This window comes from Wolffia australiana, chromosome 5 (assembly GCF_029677425.1).
Source record: "Wolffia australiana isolate 7733 chromosome 5, ASM2967742v1".
Lineage (NCBI taxonomy): Eukaryota > Viridiplantae > Streptophyta > Magnoliopsida > Alismatales > Araceae > Wolffia > Wolffia australiana.
In genome coordinates, this window is record NC_135839.1 from 17,169,059 (window position 1) to 17,190,888 (window position 21,830).

Consider the following 21,830-nt stretch of genomic DNA (forward strand, 5'->3'; position numbering starts at 1 on the left):
TTATAAAATTAAACTAGTCAAACACATACAATTTAAACTAACTTCTTCACTTGAGAAGTTAGTTTCCTCATTTGAATCAAATATGCTTTCCTTCTTACTCAAATAGGTTTGACTTAATGTATTTTATTCTAGATTCTAATTATTCAAAAGGAAGCGAAATAAATAAGTTATTATCTCATTCATTTAAAATTAATTTTTCAAGAAAAATGGGGAAATTTCTGATTAATAATTCTAAAGTATCTGCACAATTTTAATTTATACCTAAAGGACAAGTAAAGTATTGTTGGAACATTAATAAGAAATGATGTGAATTGGAGCTGGTTACAAATTGAAGGTACAATGCATAAGAAGAAATACACATACATTGTGTAAATTTTATTTTATTTCATGAAGGTTACACATCGAAAAAACATGAAAGTCAGTTAAAGTCTTTTGAGCATTAGTGACTACATAAGTGACCACCGGCCCATATGGCCTTCTGCGGCCCAATACCGCGGCCATGGTCCATGGACTGTTGCCCATCACCACGGCCCAGCCCTGCGGCCCAGACCACGGCCCGGTCCATGGCCCAATCCGGCCGCCGTCGCTGCTTGCCACCACTGCCGCCGTTGACGCTGCCACCGCCGTTGCCGCTGCTGTTGCTGCCGCTCGCCGCCGCCACCGCCGCCACCATCGTCGTCGCCGCCATCACTCACTGTTGCTATTGCTGCTCGCTGCCGCCGCTGCCGTCACTGCCTCCGCTCGCCTCCGGCCGCCTTCCGCCACAGCCTCTGGCCGTCTTCGCGCCGCCTCCGCCGCCGCCGCCTCGACCGCCTTCGCGGCGCCTCCGCCGCCTCCGCGCGTTGCGCTCGGCCGCCAGCCCCGACGCCTGCGACTGTCGTCGCTGATGCCCTCAGCCGTCGCCGCTGACACCCTTAGCCGTCGCCGCCAACATCCTCAGCCGTTGCGGCCACCCCGGCCGTGGCCGCCCCTCAGCTGCAGCACGCCGCCGCCCCTGCGCTGTACGCTGCCGCCCTGGACCTGCCACACGCCGCCGCACTCGATCGTCGTATGCCGCGGCACAATTCACCGCTGTCTTCGTCATCCGGCCGGCTGAACAGCCCCGCCCACCGGACATCGAGCCTACCAACGCCTCAACGATTATCCATGGAGCGCAGTTCATGTGGAGATAGTGACACACCATGGCTTCATCGAATTCAAGGAACTAGTGCAAGATCTTTCTGGGACACCCCACCGAGGGCGGGATGTGCAGTCCAAGACTATCGTCCCCGAGCAGGACGAACGGACCTTACCCTGCCGTAGGACGTCCTCCGACGACGTCCTGCATCACATGCAGCACAAAAGTGACTTAAAAATTATATCTGTATGAAAAATTAAAATTTATTTTTAAAACTTTTAGTTATGCTAGGGTCATTCGCAGAATCATTGATTCAGTTTTAAATAATTGTTCAGTTATTGCCTAAATAGTTTATTTGTCTAGATTGAGACATATTATAAATAATATTGTGGAATAAACTAATGAAAAAATACAGGATCTTATTTATAAAGCGATCTAGTTTACTAGTTTATTTTAATGCAGTATAATTCAAATAGGAAATAATACGAGTAGAAGGAAATGACACTTAACATAAAAATTGGAGAAATCGGGAAGTTGGGAACTGAAGGCAGGTAGTGAAAATAATTGAAATTCAACCGCTTTCCCCTCATTCTGGTAATAAACTAATTTTCAATATTGTATATACAAATAATTTCCAATATTAGATATATAAATAATTTCCTACATTGAATATATTAATTTTATTATAGAATTTATTTAAATAATTTTATTTTTAATAAAACTAGGATTTGGATTAATTTTTAAATTTATAATTAACTATACTAATTATTGATAATTCTTCATTTTCTCAACTCCATTCTTCATTCTCAAACCATTTTTAAAACTTAATGTAAATCCAATTTATATTATCAACTCCACTTCACAATGGAAAAATTCCTATAAAGTAATTGCAGTAGGTTCATACAAATTTTATTGATTAACTCGCTACTGTGTTTAGGAATCCTATATTTTTTCCCTACAGAAAAAAAATTCAGATATTATATTTCAATCAATTAATCATAGTGATTTTCTTAGGAGAAATTTATCCGTAACTACTACTTAATTTCAATGTAAGTCAAATACTTTATTCCTTAAACATAATTTTTATTTTATTCTATTTTCCTTACATATCAGTGTTTCCTCTATTTTTCATTTATGCTGATCTACATATACAGTTAATATATATGTCGGCTTGTAATATATAATCATACCTTTATCCATGTTATAAATAATTTTACTAATTTAAGGCATATGAAGTTATATATGCTTATGGATTAAACAAAACAATATTATCATACATTAAAATATTATTTATGCTTATAAAAAATCTAATTACATATTATCAGACATAACACCCACCAACTAACGGATGAATATGTATTAAATCCTAGAAAACAATAGTCCAACTATATCAAGATATATGAACTTTTGATCATTCGTTCAATGGATCATATTATTAAGTTAGGACTAAAAAGTTTACATCACTTTTCTAATATTAAGGTCAGAAAGACAATATTTAATTAACTTAGTTGTAATAGGCAACATACATATATCAAAATTGGATATTCAAATCTGAATTTTTGATAATTTCAATCCTAATTTAATGAGTCATGATATTAATCAACTTTTAAAACGAATGGAGAATTCATAATCATGAAATTTCTGCAGTAAAAAGGATAGTATGAGTCAATTTATTCCCTACCATTTTGGGACCATGATGTCTCACTTTAAAATTGCATCTATATATATCTCCTTCGCCAAATACTCTTAAATTTTTCCCCCTGTTAATAAGGTTTCAAAAAATTTTATTCTCCTCTGATGACACTAGCATGATGTTTAAGTATATAAAATAATGTATTGGTGAATGTTTATTTTTGGATGACAACGAGAAGATAGTTACTCTCTATATTTTTTCTTGGGTTCAAATTCTTCTCGAATGCAACCCAACAATCTAATTCCAGAATATAAATAAAAACTCTAATCTTTTGTTAGTGATACCATTTATACACACTTATTATTGTTCTCAAATCTTCATCTTTGATACATTCCCATTAACTTTTATCTCAGAAATCCAATATCCACAAAGCAATCTTTACTATCAAAGTATCGTATCACATAGCCATTTATAGAAATCTCTGGCACCTTAATTTATTCAATTTAATATTTTGCTTGTTAAAGTGTCATAGTTTCAACTAACGTTTACGATTAGGTTGTCTCCTAGTTATCCTCGACCCAGTAGCAGTCTATCAACATTCAATTTCTTAGTTTCAGAACATAAATTAAAATTTAGAACTTCGTGTTTATTCTGCTTGATAACTCCATTCAATTTGATGCATTTCAGTTTATCAAACGTTCACAATATCAAAGAAGTTATCCAGTTTTAAATGTCTTGAACTATGTGATTTGCTTTCTTATATTTTATAGAATATCAATTTAATAACTTTCACATTTTTGAACTCTAAAACAATCAGACCAATTGTATATTTTTTCAATAAATTTTTACCTTTGGTTACTTTATTCAAAACATAAAATTTAGTTCTGACATTCATATATTAACTTCCACTCTGAAAAAGTTTCAATTCTCGAAGTATCTATACAATTTTTGTATTTTTTCTTTATCCATTATAAATGTACATTTCAGAAATATGCTAATATGTTTGAAAACTAATGAAATTTAAATTAAATAAGTCAAACATTCTGCATTGAGCTTTCACTTAAGTTATTGATTCTGGCATGTTAATAAGTTCCGAAGTCAATTCAACTTATCATCTGATATTATTGACTTATGTTTTCCTTCAAACACAAAAAAATTCAAAATCAAAAAAAAAATGTTACACATTTGATATTTTTTACATATATGCTCCTATTTCAACTTTCTTAATTCTTTTATTTTCTTACCTTGTATTTTTGATTCTTTGATCTTTGTTAGTTTTTCCAACTTGAATAATAACGCTGTAGGTTTTATAACCAAATATGAGTACAAACTGTTTTTCCATTAATCAAAATTCTTATTCTCCTGTATGTTGGTTTTAACACCTATTTGGTTTCCTTAAGTCATATTCAGATAAGTGCATAGTGAATGTGATACATCCTCAAAATATTAGTACTCCTCAAAGTTTTGATGGTGTATATAAGGAGTTTATTCATATAACTTACGTGCAATGCCTTTAAAAATTTTCAAGAAGATGTGATTTGATTAGTGAATTATGAGGAGAGCATAATATGGGGGCCATATATATTTAAATGATCATTACAATTCATGAGCTATTTGAGAAAAGTATCTAAATATGTAGACAGAATAATATTACCAGTCCCACTCATACGATGAATATCTTCTAGTCTTGAATGGGAAGATATAAAGGATTAAAAGTAATTACTCTTTAGGAAAATAACTGAATTTATTAGTATAAGTGAGTGTGTTTTAGTATACCTGATTGAAAATCATGTTTATACATGTTATGATAAGTGGTTCTTTGAGCTGACACCAAATAAATCTTGAGGATGTCCATTTGTACTTTGACCGTATAGGTTTGAATTATTCAGGTGTTCAAAAATGTTCCAGTTAAATGTCGTCAAAGCTCCATAAAGTTCATTATGTCATCGAAATGGATGCTTTGCCACACTTTCTATAATAGAGGGTAGCTTGAGGAAGATGAAGCAAACAAACCATTTGCCATGGCAATGGAAATATCATACAATTAGTTCTCTAGATGTTTTCCACTTCATCTTTACCACATTTTATGATACATTAAAATATGATAGTTAACATTCTATAAAGTGAATTATGGGTGTGATTTTACATGTTTTTATTCCAATTTTATTTAATCAAATAAAACCTTAGTTAACTCAGTCAAAAAATATGATTAAGGTTCTTTCTGTAGGGGTTAGCGAATAAGAATAAACTTATATTTAAATTATTTCTGAATTAGGATTTGTGAACTTAGAAGATGGTAATGCAATATAAAAAATTTAGAAGAGACATGAAAGATGAACAAAGTTAAATGTGTTACTGAGTTCGGCATGTGGAGATAGTATTTTATACATATTCTTAAAGACAAATCATAAATACGTATGATATTTGAAATTTAATATGATATTAAAAAGATATTTTTATATTAAAAGAGTCAAAATATCTGATGGATATTATGTGGCCATCAAGACAAATCACAACACTGTGTTTTTATTTAAGCTCATTGAATAAAATGTTAGTTCAATATTATTCTAGTGTAATGTTTATAATGAAGTTCACGGTACTTGCAATACCTTAATGAAACACGATGACATCATAAATACACTAGCAAATGGCACGTCCCGGATGTGATGGAACTGATGACAATGCATGGCGAATGGTGGTGTGATGAAATGTTCATCACGTTACCGTGACACGTCACTTGATCCTCATTCTGTCACTTCACGTCACCGTGACGCCGTCCTCATCACCGGTGACAGAAATAATGTTATTTATTTTACTATGCTTAGTAATATTAAACATAGTAAAATACATCTACTTCTCTACTTCAAATGGTCCAAGTCCCCTTAGGTCAAGCCAAAGTAGAAGTCACCACTCGCCATTCGCTAAGTTGAAACGCGAAAGTGGGAGCCCGAACTCGAAGTGCCAAGTCAGAAGTTGGAGCTTGAATTGAAGGATTTTCTACAGATTCTTGTGCTTGATGTGTTCTGATTCATGTCAAATATGTCTCAAGCTGTGGCATCGGATTTTGGAGGTAGCTATTCCCCCCTTCTTCTTTATCGTTCTTTTCCTACATTATCCTCCTCTGGTTCTTTGCAATAGTGGTTGACTCTTCAGGTGATTAGTTTTTTCGCGTCCTGCTGGATCCTCGCTGCTCAAATCTTTGTAACTGTAGTTCTTGCAATCGTTTAGCGGTATTAGATGATTGCAAAACTTGTGTACTGTTTTCATGCCGATGTTGGGGGCCCGCCGGCTCGCAGATTGCTATTTTTTGATTTTTTTTTGCCGTCAGATGATTCATGGGAGGGTCGCAAGTGCGGTGCTACGTGATCGTCACTCTGAAAATTCCTGCGGTCTCAGTCAATTGTTTAATAATCTCGGAGCTCACTGATCTGTAATCACGTTGATTTTAGTGTTCGGAAGCCATTGTCAAAGATTTTAATGTATAGCCGTTGTCATTAAATTTAATTTTAAAATTAAAATTTAATCTTAATATATAGCCGTTGACAGTCACATCCGCAATCACGCGCGTGCGACTTCCGTTGTGCAATTGGCAATATCCCAATTCACCCTGGGTCACATGCGGGAATCGATCGTGTTGACGAAGATTCTGGCAACACAGATTTGCGAGTTCATCCCAGTGCGCTAATCCCCTGAAGGAAATTCACACATCCGTGTCAACCCTCCGATCCATTTGACGGGACATGAGCTGTTGCCGTTCAACTGCACACGTTCAGTTCTTTGTCTCGCGCCTGCATAGAATCTCGCTGAACAATAACAAGACTCTGACTGCATCAACGTGAGACATGTTCCTAGTCTAGCCGGTGCGCATTAGGACCCATGGAAGACCGCCGAAACCTGCACTGGTTAATTAAGAACCTCCGAGATAGAGGGGGTTGAGTCAGAACGCTCGCAAAGCGTTTGTAGACGCTGTTGTCGCGTTGATTTTAAATTTTTCCAAAACATTTTAGCAAAATATTAAAATTTTCAATCAAGAACTTAAATCTTAAACTACTTATATTCACAATTTTACGTCAATAACTTGATTGTCACAACATATTAAATCATAAATCAGTAAATACTACATTTTTACAAAAGTATATTAATTTATTAAATTCTTATATTCATAATTTTTATTACTAAAAATGTAACTATACATTTTTAATCCGTGAAAAAATAATTCATTGCTAGTAAAGTCTGCGTCAATAAATTCTTAATTTTATCTGTCAATAAACTATCTACTACAATGATTTCTTGCATCCCCCGACAACAAATTAATTATTTAACTGTATGTAAAAACAAACAAATGTCTTAACTCTTCTGTCAAACAATTAATTATAATAATTTTCAAATTTATAACTTAATTAATAAATTATATATATTCCAATTTTTACGTTAGTAATTTGATTATCACAACATATTAAACCATAAGTCATAAAATCCTCCATTTTTTACACATATCCGAGGAACAAATTAGTCATTAAAATGTATTCAATAAAACAATATCTTTTTATTCCTTTTGTATTAAAATGCCATCACAGTCGTCATCCGTGACGGACCTTTCGTCACATCACGCGTCACCGTCACGTCACCATCATGTACACCCCGTCACGTGTCACCATCACCGTCACTTTCGCGCCCCAGACAATTTGTCACCGTCACCGTCATCATCACGTCATTTGTCACGTTTCTATCACGGTGACGTATGACGTGAAAGATGATGTTTGACAATCCCTATAATACAGTGATCACTAGTCTTTAATTATCTAGTCTAAATATTCCTATTAGATGATTAGTAGAGATGTCATCAAATTCTTTGTATAAAATAGCACTAAATGATCCTACTTATAAGATAATTATGGTTAATTCTATAGATATTAGTGTGGTGACACTATGAACAGATATTGGGTGCTCTTTGGAGAAAGTTTTCACTGAATTGGTCCAAAGAATCCCTGACTGGTATTTTTCATAAACCTTAATCAAGTTGATTCATGTCACAGTTGTATAAGCAATCCATTGACCTGAGACACCAAGAACATATTGTCGATAGAAAACTATATTATGATTATGATTTATGAGCCTCTATTATGGGATTCAAATAAGTCATAGCTTGGATGTAGTTATAAGCTCACAAAGATGATTTAGTGGTCAAGATCGATCATCCACCCTTGGTATGAGAGGATATTGAGTCAAGGAAGACGATGTAGCTAAATTCATTGTTAGGTTAGTGAGAAAATAACATAAGCCCTTCTCTAGTGATCCCAGTAAGGCATGAGGATTAATCAAATGACAAATTAGGGTCTGATGGTCAACTATACTCTACTTATTTTGGGAATCTTGTGCAGATGAAGGATCATGATAGTATATCACGATCAAGGTTACATGAGAGTATTCAAACTATACTAGTTATCTTCTAGAGTACGAGATGTAGCTTGACACCCCACATGCTATCGATTGCATTAAATTTATCCTTAGTTAATTAGTTTATATGCTGATATAGACAATTAATAAAGTTGACCAGTAATTCTAATTTCTCTACTAAAGTTATTAACTAGTTATCTTCTATATTCATTTATGCTCTAAGGAGCATAAATTAATATATTTCACTTAATGGGTTTTTAAGAAAAACTTAAGTGAAATATAAATAGGGGAAGGGGCACCCATTTTTACCACCCATGCCAGCAAGGATCGGGAGCCCTCTTTTTTTTTCTGTTCTCATCTCCTCTCTGCTCAAGAAAAAGAGAATGTCTTCATGTTGAGATATTCATGATTTTCAAGGAATGTTGAAGAAACAAAATATGAGATACATGAGCAATGTGATTGTACAGATACTTCTAGAGGCTGAATACATGAACCGTTCCATAACAATCTCAAAGTGGGCAAGTAAAGGGTGGAACAAGTTCCCCAAAAGTTACATATGACGTATTAGTTTCATACAGCGATTCTGAATTGATTATAACTTCTGTTGCATAGAAAATCCTGTTTTTTATAATTTAAGCATAGTACCAGAACCCAAAAATATAAAATTAAGACCTAATGAACGGGATTAATAGAGCAGAATCAAGAATTATCTCAGTTAATGAGAGGGGAAATATATCTAAACATAAATACGTTGTTAGATAAGGTAGGATTGATTTGAAAATGAAAGACAAATTGAGAAAGGGAAATTTGATATCGAAATAGTTGCCAGGAGTTAGCCAAAACACTTGAATCATATTAACTCATAAACTGAAATTCAAAAGATATTAATGACAGATTCCATGTAACTTCAAGTTAAAAAAATTTAAATTCATCAAGAGTTGAAGATAAATCAGATTTAACTAGTCTTGGTTAGAAAGTGATTGGGGTATCAATCACCATCCATGGAAGCAATGTACTTTCATCACACCATTCCAACCATTGAATATCCTGGAATCTCTCTGGCATCAAATCCATTTGTGTAAGCCATCATAGACTGATCTCCTAAATATCTCCAAAACCGAAGAAGGTCAATGACCAATTTCAAGGTTCCTGAATGAAACTATCCTTAGATGTATAAAAATACAGTCAAATGAATCAATTTAAAGAATAAAATCAATCTATCTCTTGGGACAAGGCTTCGTGCACCATCGATTGCCTGGGCCACCTAAGGAAACTCTCTCGAGTGTCATTGGAACAATCTTCTGTGCTTCCAGAACTGGAATCCACTAGGGAATTGAAGGAGAGGATTGGAAAAGATTGGGTTTGGTGGTTATACCCCTGGATCTCTTGTCAACTTTATGCAATTGTAATTAAATTCCAGTCATAAAATTTTGATAGAGCAGGATGATATTCTCGTCCCTGTCAGCATTATCCCATCCCAATCAACATCCTGGATCTCGTTGGTTATGAAATTCTTGTCAAATTGTGCCATTGACGACTTTTTTCCTAAGAGAGAAAGAGATAGATAGATAGATAGATATATATATATATAGATTAGATAGATAGATCGAGAGATAGAAAGATACATAGATACATGAGATAGATCGAGAGAAATATAGATAGATAGATAGATGATAGATAGATATATAGATAGATAAATAGATTAGATAGATAGAAAGATAGATAGATAGATTGAGAGAGAGATAGATATATAGATATATGAGATAGATCGAGAGAAATATAGATAGATAGATAGTAATATATAACTAACTCATAGTAATATATAAAACTAACCCAACATTCATATGATTTAATAAGGCTACCATAAGTGCATGGTGGCACAAGACTCTTTCCAAACATAAGAAATCTATGGTATGCGGCCATAACTAAACAAAAAATAAAAATTTGATGATAATAATCTAAAATTTGGAAAAAATTTTGTAATGATCAAATATAAAGACGATTGAATAATTGAGAACTAAAATCAAAAGGTACTGGACCTTTAAAACATAATTGGGAAAAGTTTTTGGTTGAACCCCCTTTTAAATGCGGTCTGTTTTAGATTATTCCTGGATTGAGCCTCTTTGATAGTTTCAAATGCTGGGCTCTAGATAATACGCAAAACCCTTGACACATTCACTCTCCAATTCTTCTTATTTATACGCATCACAATTGATTATCTGATTTGAGGTTTTATTCTATGTATACTTAACTAGGATCATATCATAAGACATATGTACCAATAAGCTATTTGAATGCTTAATGGAGCTTCTGCTTTTGATCATCTAGGCACATGTATTAGTACAGTTGATAACTTGAATAGACCATTAAGCTTTTTTTAAAACCTGATCCTTTTACTATATATAACATAGATTATTATTGGTGGACTCTATCTAATCGATATATTATTATGGATGTCAAGGTACACCGTGTGCCCTACTGGGTACATAAGAGTTTATCAATGATTTAATGGTACATTTTTATCTGCAATTAAAATGCACATATAGTCCCTCATCTGACTGACAGCCCTAGGATGGCTTAGGGTATCTGACGAATTAAAATTCATCCATGCATATTTTACAGCCATCTATATAACTTTGAGAGGCATGTCTTGAATAATTTTCAAGGAATATTCATCCATACATGAAATCATTTAAATTAATTTTTTAATTAGTTAATAAATAAATGGAGAAGTTTTTGCATGTTTACAATCCTTCTTTTTCATTCTCTTCATATGATTTAGTTTTAACGTCCAGCATATGAATAACTTATTTTGGGTTTTAGCTTTATTGAGTTGCATGGAAATGCACATGCAAAAGTAAGGCTTATGGAATATTTAATGGTTAAGTTATTTCAAGCTGAATTACATAAAAAAAACAAAAAAGGAGTCATACATGTTTTGAATAAGTCACACCAAGAAAATATCACATGAATTGGACTTCACAACCAGTGGGCCCATAGTAGCTTCCAAATGTTTCTCACTAGTAACCATCTCCGCCAATATCCAGCCCTGAAAGGCATGGAAAAGGGTTCAAACACTGAAGTTTTCAAAAAAAATTTATTAAAGTAGAGGAATGTTTTTATAATAACTTCATTATTATAATTATTTTACATGGGATTAGTATCTTGTATCTTTTAAATAGTAGCCTTTTTTGACTGTGGCAGAGATAGAAATACAGACTGATGATCATTGCCCAATGAGTCACGACCTGAAAGAAATAATACAAAAGGATTAGGATTCATGACAATCTGACTAAAGCCTAGATCATGATATGCCTAAATTTACAAAGCAATGATATAGTCATGACTCCGCAATCTTCTGAAAGACAACCATATGGAAAAGAGTTTATGCCCTTCTATCCATATCTTTCTCTATTTCTCTCTCACACACACACTCTCCTTCTCTCTTTCTGTCTGTTTCTGTCTCTCTTCGTCTTTTTGACTGTTTTTTGTCTCTCTCCCTGTATAGCAAAGAGTCTATGCCCTTCTATCCATATCTCTCTCTATTCTCTCTCTCACACACACTCTCTTTCTGTCTTTCCGTCTGTTTCTGTCTCTCTTCACCTTTTTGACTGTTTTTTGTCTCTCTCCCTGTATAGCAAAGAGTTTATGCCCTTCTATCCATATCGATCTCTATTTCTCTCTCACACACACTCTCTTTCTGTCTTTCTGTCTTTCTGTCTCTCTTCATCTTTTTGACTGTTTTTTGTCTCTCTCCATGTATAGCTCTCAATCTATCACTTTCTCTCTTTCCCCCTTTTTTTCTGTTTTACTTTCTCTCTGTCAATATATCTATGTATCTCTCCCTCACTCTCTATCTCTTCTTCTTTTAACTTTCCCTCTAATTTCCCTTTTTTTCTTTCTCTTCTCTTTATATACCTATCTCTCACTCTATGTCAATCTATCTCTTGTGCTCGCTATTTCTCTCTTTCCCTCTTTTTTCTGTTTTACTCTTTCTCTCAATATCTATGTATCTCTCCCTCACTCTCTATCTCTCTCTCTTCTACCTTTCCCACTTATTTTCTATTTTTTCTTTCTCATTTTAATTTATCTATCTATCTCTCACTCTCTGTCAATCTATCTCTTGCGTTCGCTAGTTTTCTGTTTCCCACTTTTTCTGTTTTACTCTCTCTCAATATATCTATCTCTCCTGTACTCTCTCTCTCTCTCTCTCTCTCTTTCTCTCTCTCTCTCTCTATTCTACCTTTCCCTCTATTTTTCTACTCTCTCTTTCTCCTCTCTTTATATCTACCTATCTCTCACACTCTGTCAATCTATCTCTTGTGCTCGCTCTTTCTCTCTTTCCCTCTTTTGTCTATGTTTTTTATCTCTATCTTTATCTAGATATCTTTGTCTCTATCTATCCATCTGTCTGCCAATCTATCTAACTGTCTATCTATCCATCTATCCATCCATCCATCCATCCATCTATCTATCTATCTATCTATCTATCTATCTATCTATCTATCTATCTATCTATCTATCTATCTATCTATCTATCTATCTATCTATCTATCTATCTATCTATCTATCTATCTATCCATCTATCTATCTATCTATCTATCTATCTATCTATCCATCTATCTATCTATCTATCTATCTATCTATCTATCTATCTATCTATCTATCTATCTATCTATCTATCTATCTATCTATCTATCTATCTATCTATCTATCTATCTATCTATCTATCTATCTATCTATCTATCCATCTATCTATCTATCTATCCATCTATCTATCTATCTATCTATCCATCTATCTATCTATCTATCGATCTATCTATCTATCTATCGATCTATCTATCTATCTATCTATCTATCTATCTATCTATCTATCTATCTATCTATCTATCTATCTATCTATCTATCTATCTATCTATCTATCTATCTATCTATCTATCTATCTATCTATCTATCTATCTATCTATCTATCTATCTATCTATCTATCTATCTATCTATCTATCGATCTATCGATCTATCTATCTATCTATCTATCTATCTATCTATCTATCTATCTATCTATCTATCTATCTATCTATCTATCTATCTATCTATCTATCCATCCATCCATCCATCCATCCATCTATCTATCTATCTATCTATCTTTCTCTCGATCTATCTCATGTATCTATGAGTCATTTAAACACCTCAATATATATGCATACAAGATTGGGATAGTTGATGGATGTGATTTACAGCTTGAGTACAAAAAAGCAGTTACATTGACAACACCATCATTGGTGGAGAAAAAGGATGATATATGTCTACCTAGTTTAAAATGCATTTTTTGAGACATATATGCCTATGATACATCCTTAGATAACTAGTTAATGGCATCATCCCATCATCTAGGCATCAGGAAAAAGATCATTTCATTTTTATATTTTAGGTTTCAGTATAAGTGTCAGTATTCAACAACTATTTGCGTTTTACTGCTAGATACACATGAAATAAGTATTTAATTTTTTTATGTATGTTATCCTATTTGAATTAAAGCTTATGGCATGATTTATAATCCTAATAAAACTGGTACATAAACTTTATTTGTTCATGACATTAATTCCAAACCGGTATCATATGATAAGCCAGAAAACAGGGCTAAAATTTGCCGTTTAAGAATTCTTATTTTTACAAAAATATTTACATTTTGGGGTAGGAACATAAATAAATGGTGTAATCCCCATGACACTAGTATGAAATTTATCATTTTTATATTTTTACGTGAATTTTAACTTAATGTTATATATATATAGTATATAAATTTTTATATATTAAATATTATTTAATACAATTTTAAAGACATTTAAATTTAAAATACTTTATTCAATGTTAATAAAATAATTTTGGGATCTTTGATGGACTTCGCAATAAAATATTAATTAATTGTAATAAAATACATTAAAAGGGGCCTCTGCGCAGGGTAATGGTGGATGAAAGTGGGATGGATGAAGTAGGTGAATGAAAGATGACTTAAGATAGAAGCAGATATGATGGAAGATATTTTTAACAAGAGATTAAGGGGGTGCGGTGCGGGTTCTTTTTGCTGGCAATGACGGATATGAAGGGATATACACACTGGTGAGTGACAGAGTTGGAAGTGGTGTGTGTGATGGTGAATACCTAGCTATTCTAGGCAGTGATTCCCTAGGTGAAAGGACTAATTTTGATTTTGAAAAGAACAAAGATTGTACTAACCTTATCATCACCACTCTTGATCACTACATCACTCCAATCACCAAAGTTTCTAATTACTCAATACATGTTGCCCTTCAATATAGCAGTAATAAATATTGTTACGCAGCTCTTTATTCAAATGAAAATACTTAAGTACGTCTGCTCTTAATCCTGACGTATGGTCATTGTCAGCGCAATAAATTGATGCTAACCTGGAAAGTTCACCATCTATAGATAAATTAATCCTTTGTCCATAGATTTGTCGATAAAGCAAAATGTTTGACCCACCACTTATATTGTAAAAAAGTCAGCTTTCCTCAAACATCCATCCTGGTGACTAAGGAGCAGCAACTTTCATTGGACACCTTTTGGATTTGGTAATATTCAATCACTCGTTAAAGATAATACATAAGAGTGCAGAGAAACTTCACACAACGCGAGGTGTGCTCTCTGGGATTTGATTTCTTTACAAATTCCTGGTGGTGGGACCAAGACTTGACCCGCGGGAACTCCTCACAACCCTAAAAGGTTTTCACGGGAGAGAAATGCGGACATTTGAAATGTGGAAGAACAGGCAGAGCGAAGAGGGAAACAAAGGGAGAGGGATAGCTTGGAGCTTGACGTATCCTTAAAAACTATGGAGATGGATGCAGTAAAAACGCCCTTCTAGCTACGGTTGCTCGTCTTGATTATTGCAGGCATGCAGCTGGAGCACCGGGTCATCTTCGGGTTACCTTTGTCTCTTGGGCTGGTAGACTTTGACCGTGTATTTGATCTCTGCAACATCTCCTTCATCTTCTCCGCCTGGTGCAAAACCGGGAAAGCCCTATCGAACCGATTAAACCTTGCGCAGACGTTCATATGGGCGCCAACAGCCTCCTCCAGCCCAACGCCCTTCTTCTCCGCCTCCTCTTTCACTGCTTCAGAGCACAACCCACATATCCATTTCCCATAAAATCTATCGCGAACCCTACGAACATACGCCGGAGTGCACTCTTCCGACATGCCGCAGCTGTCGCACTTAGCGTTTACTACCTCGTCAATGGAGTCGTCAGCGGTACTCTTGCTGAAGTCCAACGTCCGGTCAGAAGAAACCCGGTGAAAACGCTCAATAGATAGCCTTGGCGTTCGCCGAACAGCATAGGAACCCGCGAGCTTCTCTCCTGGAGGGGCCATGCCTGTCAGTGAGTAACTGGAGGCTTTCTAAAATGGGATGGCTGTAGAGTAGATGACAAAGAGATCGTGGCTAAGTAGGTATAGCTCTTCCAACGTTCATTTTAATGCCGTATTTATAGAGTTGGGCCTGGTTTTATTTATTTTACCCCTTCAAATCACCAAAAGCCACACGGCGACACAATTGTTTCCGTGAGGATGGAGACCAAAGCCTCGTCCACCATTAATGAGCTGGGCAGGATCTTCAGCCTTTCCATGGAGCCTTCTTAACCACAGAAGGTAGATTTCATCTCTCTCGACCCATTGAAATCTGTGGTTAGAGGACGCTTCTGAATCTAAGATTGCAGTGGAACTGCGTATGTCCACGAGATCCGATTTTGTGGGCCTCAAGCGTGCATTGGTCTGCTCGTGAGTGTAGATGTGACCTCGAGTGAGCTCTTCTGAGGCTGTAAGAATGATACGTCTACCTGAAACAGTGTTACTTGAGTGAGCTCTTCTACTCAGTGGTCGTTGAGATGGATACTTGTCCACGATATTTTTTGCTTAATTAGGTTTTTCCTTCCATAAAATTCACGATGTTACTGGGATCACGTAGCAACACTTTCAGTGTTCGAACGATCGTAACCGCCAAAGGTTTCGAGCAGTTCCAATTTTTTGTTTTTTCCATGGGCGAGCAAAAGTTCACGTGAGGACCAGTTTCAGCCTTAAGCAAACACTTTGCGATTGCGGCTGACCTGAAGACAAACGTATGATTCTGGGCGAGAAATCTCAATCATAGTAATTACAGTGACATGTCTCGTCTCCGACCGTAAGATGAATTAAGCGAAAAGGATTCTTTTCACGGACAGCTCGATCTATGACGTGGTGTTGGAGACCGTGCCGCACTAAATATCTAAAGGATCCGGGGAAAAAGTTTGATAGATGCGTTCATGGTAAGATTGGAAGTTGAAGAGTGAGAAATTTAGCAGAAAAAACCTGAGAGGACAACTCTAGGGAAAAAAATCTGAATAACATGATAGATTGGAGTATAGGATGTCCTCTGACCCATGAGAACCCTGTTCTTTTTGTTAAAAGTGGAGTTCTAAGTTTAATTAATGAGACAATGGATCTAGTTGAAGAAAGGAGTCTTCTTAAACGTTTTATCATTTTCTCTTTCTCCCCTAACAACATTTGAAGTGACCAACTTAGTACAAAATGAGGAAGTGAGATTGTACATGATGGCGAGGACGCCAATGCATCAGCCTGGGACACGTCACCGCAGGCAGTCGGGGTCAACACAGACGTTACGGATCCAAAGATGAAGTCAACAGAAGTCAACCCACCTCGGTCAACAGGAGTCAACGAAGAAGTCAACACGCCACAACCGTCGTCCGCCACGTCACCACCAGCGCGACGTCTCCACGCGGCGTCATGACACCGACGCCAAAGGCAGACCCACAACTGCCCTTTGGCGTGACGTGATGCACGCTTTCCCGCGCCTTATTTTCTAGTTATTTCTCTTTCCTCCAAGGCCTATATAAGGTCATTTGTTTCAAGAACTCATTAGGCAATCATAATTCAAGAATTGAGTTTTCTTTCTAACTCTTCTTGGAGGATTGCCCTACCCTCATCTTGCCCTAACCTTCCCGTCGTGCCGCCGCCGCCGTCATCACCGTCGTCGCCGCCGCCGCCACCGCCGCTGCCGCGCCGTCGTCATCACCGCCGCAGCGCGCGCGTCACACGCCGCGACCGCACGCCACCGCGTGCCATCCCCGCCGCCGCCCGTGCGCCTCGTGCGCCAGTCGCGCGGCGCTGCGCGCCGTCGGCGGCGCCTCAAGCGCGCGCCGTGCGCTTCGGGTGCGCTCCGCCGCCTCGCGCACTCACGCGCGCAGATGCTCGCGCCGCGCTGCTCCGTGCTGCTCCGTGCGCTCCGCGCACCTTCGCGCGCCGCGCTGGAGTTCGCCGCCGCGACCGGCGCCCCGCTTCATAACGCCAACCAGGCGGACAACGCCCGAGCGCCTGCGATTCACGCCGCCTTCGCCGCCACGAGCAGAATTACCTGCAGCCTCTACACGCACTACGGTGCTGAGGTATACCTGAACCCTGTGGTGTCGACGTGTTCTCCGCTCAGTATTTTCTCGGGAAGTTTCCACCGCCGTCAGAATTAGACTTGGATTTCCTCTTCTTCTCTCCTTTTCTCGAGTGTTTCTTCGCGACGTGAATTCGAGGTATTGATTTCGGTGCTTAGGCATCGTCGCGGTGGGGGAAGACAGTACTCCCGCCCTCGATAAGGGTCGGAGTTGCACCACCAGATTTCATCGGTTTTAAGTCCGAGAATCGACCGTGATTTCTGTGGATTGTTTTATCCCTTACCCATTCCTACCCATAGCCTCGTCATCCGCCCTAAATCGTCCATCCCATAGTCGTCCTACGTCAGTACACGCTAAAATATTAATCCTAACGTGAGCAGAAGTGTAAAATAGCTGTAGATGGCTACATGTTTGACGTAAGACTGATCTGAAAATAATTCTGGGAACAAAAACCAAGATAAATCAACTTTCTCAGTGCCAGATAGGAGTAAAGGAGGATTGGAAGATGTCTTGAGTAACACCTACCAATGATTCACAACCTGCGGATAATTCTCAATCAGGCCCATTGTGTGCTGCCTCTCGATTCGTTATTAGGACCCTGGACCGCATCCACCACTTGAACAGACACCTGGAACTTAGTGCCCGCGGTGCTTTTATATATTTTTTAACCAACGATGACACATGGTCAAGCATGGGCACATCCATCCAAGCAAGCATTACATTCAGATGCAATCTAGGCCATCCCCTACGAAGTAGGCCTAAAGTAACAATAATTACAAATAACATAAAAATCCTAATATTGAGGGCTCAAACTCAAAAAAGATAACCTTCAAGTTAGTTATAAAATTATTCAAAATTTAGTTAAGTTTTTCAGATATTTGTAATTAGATTACTAACTAGAAACCCCCAAGTCCACTATAGACAAAAAACTTCAAACGATTATTTGGATTCCACCACTAATGAAGTTGAAAAATAACAAATGATTTTTTAGAAGGTCGTTGGATTTTTTACAAACATTTTATCACTTTTCAGTATCATTAACCCTACAAAATCTATATTTAGGTATAAAGTGGCAATTCAGATATACTTATTCAACTATTAAGGATTCAACATGAAAATCAGTGATTTTCAACAGTCTAATAGCAGGTCATCTATAACATTTTTGTCTTTCTAGACATTTTGCTTGGTGGCATACTGATGGCGCGACACAGCCTGAGACCGTAGGATCATCGCTCAAGGAGTCGGCATCGTCATCGACTCTGCCACCGATTCGTGTCCAGCCCGCACGACAAGCCAAGGTGACGACGCGCACACCCGGATTCAAATACTCCAGGCAATGTCACGCCATCTTCAGTCTTGATTACCACTTTTATCCGTTTGCATTTTCTACATTTCGTGTTTTCTCTCGTACTTCCTGTTTTCATAATCCCGTTGTAGCGAGGGGAAATTCCCGTATGAGGATACTTTCCCGTCCTTCCCCTTAACGGGCCCAAACACTTTCATTTCAGTCTTATTTTTGTAGTCTCAAGGCGGCCCATCCACCTCTCCTATAAAGGGATGGGTGGGCGCCCTCCAAAGGTCAATCTTAAATTTTGTTGAAAGATTATAACGTTCAGAATTTGAAGATCCCTCGTTGAGGAAGGAGAAGAAGGAAGGAGGAAGAAGAGGAAACAAGAAGAGGAGGAGCCACCGCCGCCTCTGCTCGCCGTCACGAGCGCCGTCGCCGCTCGCCGTCGCGAGCACCGTCGCCATCGCGAGCGCTGCCAGCGCCGCCCGCTGTCGCTAGCGCCGCCGCCACAACGTCGGTGTTCAATTCCGCCGCCATTTGCGACGCCCGCACCCATGTGCACCCATACGCGCACCATCGCCCCGCACGCCTGCACACGCCGCCACGCCACCGCACCCGCGACACCGCGGCCCATGCCGCCGCGCCTGTGCCGTCATGCCTCGCGTCAGCGCACCCCGCGTTGCCTCGCTCTGCGCCGCCGCATCCCGCTCCGCCGCATCCCGCGCCGCCGCGCCTCGCAGCGTCGTGCCCCGTGTTGCCCCGCCCGAGATGCTAAGCCTGTGCTGCCACCCCCGCGCAGCTGTGACTACCGCCAACCACGCTCGTCACCTCTTCACCGGCGCCAGCCCTGACCATCATACTGCCGCCGCCCTCCGATACTGCCCTTAGTGATGCTACCGAAATAGTTGTCGCTGGACGCGACGAAAGGTACCCCCAACCTGCTCTTTTCGTCTCTTATCTTTTTCAGTATGCTTTTGAATTGCCTCCACCGCGCTTGGGTTAGACGTAGGTGAGAGGGACAGATTGAGAAAATGACAAAGAATCGGTCGAGAGTCTTACCTGTTCGGTGCGAGTCGGGTTCGGCCATCCTGTGTGAGCATCACTGTGGGACATTCCCGTTCGACCACGTAGTCGTCCTCGACCCCTCGGACGAGGTTCGTGAGGCTTGGTCTATCCCTCCCTGGACGACCCCGTTGAACTCCGGGAACGGCACACGCCTGCGAGTCGGCACTTGTACGTACCACATCTAGATCCTTCGCATTCCGTCATATTTCATACCTGCTTATCAGCATTATCGGACGACGTTCTCCACCGTGGTCCGATAGAGTTCCGTTATCGATATCGAGTCGCTACCCTCGGTGACAATCGAACGACGCTTTGACGACGTCCGGCATCACATAATCCATGTTTTTTCATGAAAAATATGTACATCAGGATAAAATGTGATTTTTGATGCTTTGACCTTGAGGGACAAATTCCACTAGATCCATGAGTGAAAACATGAATTGACTCAAGATAAAGAGAGTTATGTATCTAGAACTTAGAGTTTTGCAATGTGTGAACCAAAATTCAAATCCTTGTATTTCATTAATGTAGGCTCATCACGCAAAGAAACTAGGCAAGTTGGCACTTCCTTTTAAGTCTGGGCCAATTTATAATCACATAATACTATAAAACCCATGTCTAATAGATGATTAGATTTATAATTTCTCCATTTTATATTTGTCTTGGTTCTGGACTATAGAGCATTAAAGCATCTTTAACTGCTCAGGTCATGTATCTATTGCACCTGCTGTCCAGGTGCACCTCTTTTTTATATGGGACATATCTGGGATGTAGTTGTAGGTCAATTTTCTAAACCATGTGATCCTATGAAGAAAAAATATCAGTATCGTTATATACATGGTGAAAGTCTAGCTCAACATCATAGTTTTGGGGGCTAAGAGCTATAGGAGGGACCCAAAGTAGATGAAAATCTTAACAAAGGAGGGCCTTTGAGATCTCTTCATTACATTGAACATATTTGAGGTATCTGAATATTTTCCTAGTCACAATTTTTACCAGTGTAATGAAAAATATTAACTTCCTCTAGTTCATAATTACTCTAGTGATCTAATGGGTAAGAGAGAATACTTTTGATATTGTTCTAGCGTTGTAGTCATTTTACAATGACTTTAACGGATACGATAGATGTGCATCAAGGCCATACCTTTGTACTAATTTTTTTGTTTTCTATCCTATCAATATGACAAATAATGTATTTGATTACCTTCATTTTGAGACTGTGTTGCCCAGATTTTATTCTGTCGAGAGTACTTACTATACTATCAATGTAAGATTTTATATGATGATCACTAGAAGAATAAAAGTGAAACCATAAATCAGGGTTAGATTTACTTAAGGATGACATTTATACATAACAACCACCAGAACCATTCACTTAAGGTCTTGGATTCTTCCACTTTAATAAAGTGCATTAATCTTCTTGATCAGCTCACATCAGTTGTACTTCCTTTTTCTTGATGTTCTCAAACATCCTACAATGAGGGACTTTTATGTGTCGCATGTCCTTTTGCACTTGAATCTTCTTCATATCTATGTGTGAAGATATGGATAAAATTTTCTTAGTCTGATGTGATTAAATTTTCATTTCATTAAAGTATAACTTCTTGCATCATTTCTTCTGTAGGTTTCTAAATGCTTGCTAACCATGGGTATCTGTTCCACCTTATCAACAGATTGATCACAACCCTTTAATGTGATGCCCTTTGACTTTCTTAGATATTATAGATATGAAGATAAATGATACGACATGGTTCAAACTATTAAATTCACATAATATGGCTGATAAGCTTGACAAATGCGTGTTCAATGTCGTTATTTTAGGGTTTTCAAACTTACCCAATAAAATTTCTTTTATCCATTAGTGCTCAAATAAG

At 37.9% G+C, this 21,830-nt stretch overlaps 1 protein-coding gene across 1 annotated transcript; it reads right to left on the reverse strand.

Moving 5' to 3' along the window:
- Positions 1-14,720: 14,720 nt before the first annotated feature.
- Positions 14,721-15,767, reverse strand: LOC144703134 (uncharacterized). Its single transcript, XM_078575227.1, has one exon. The coding sequence runs from the start codon at positions 15,535-15,537 to the stop codon at positions 15,028-15,030; it is 510 nt and encodes a 169-aa protein (XP_078431353.1). The 5' UTR covers positions 15,538-15,767; the 3' UTR covers positions 14,721-15,027.
- Between the last annotated feature and the right edge of the window lie 6,063 nt (positions 15,768-21,830).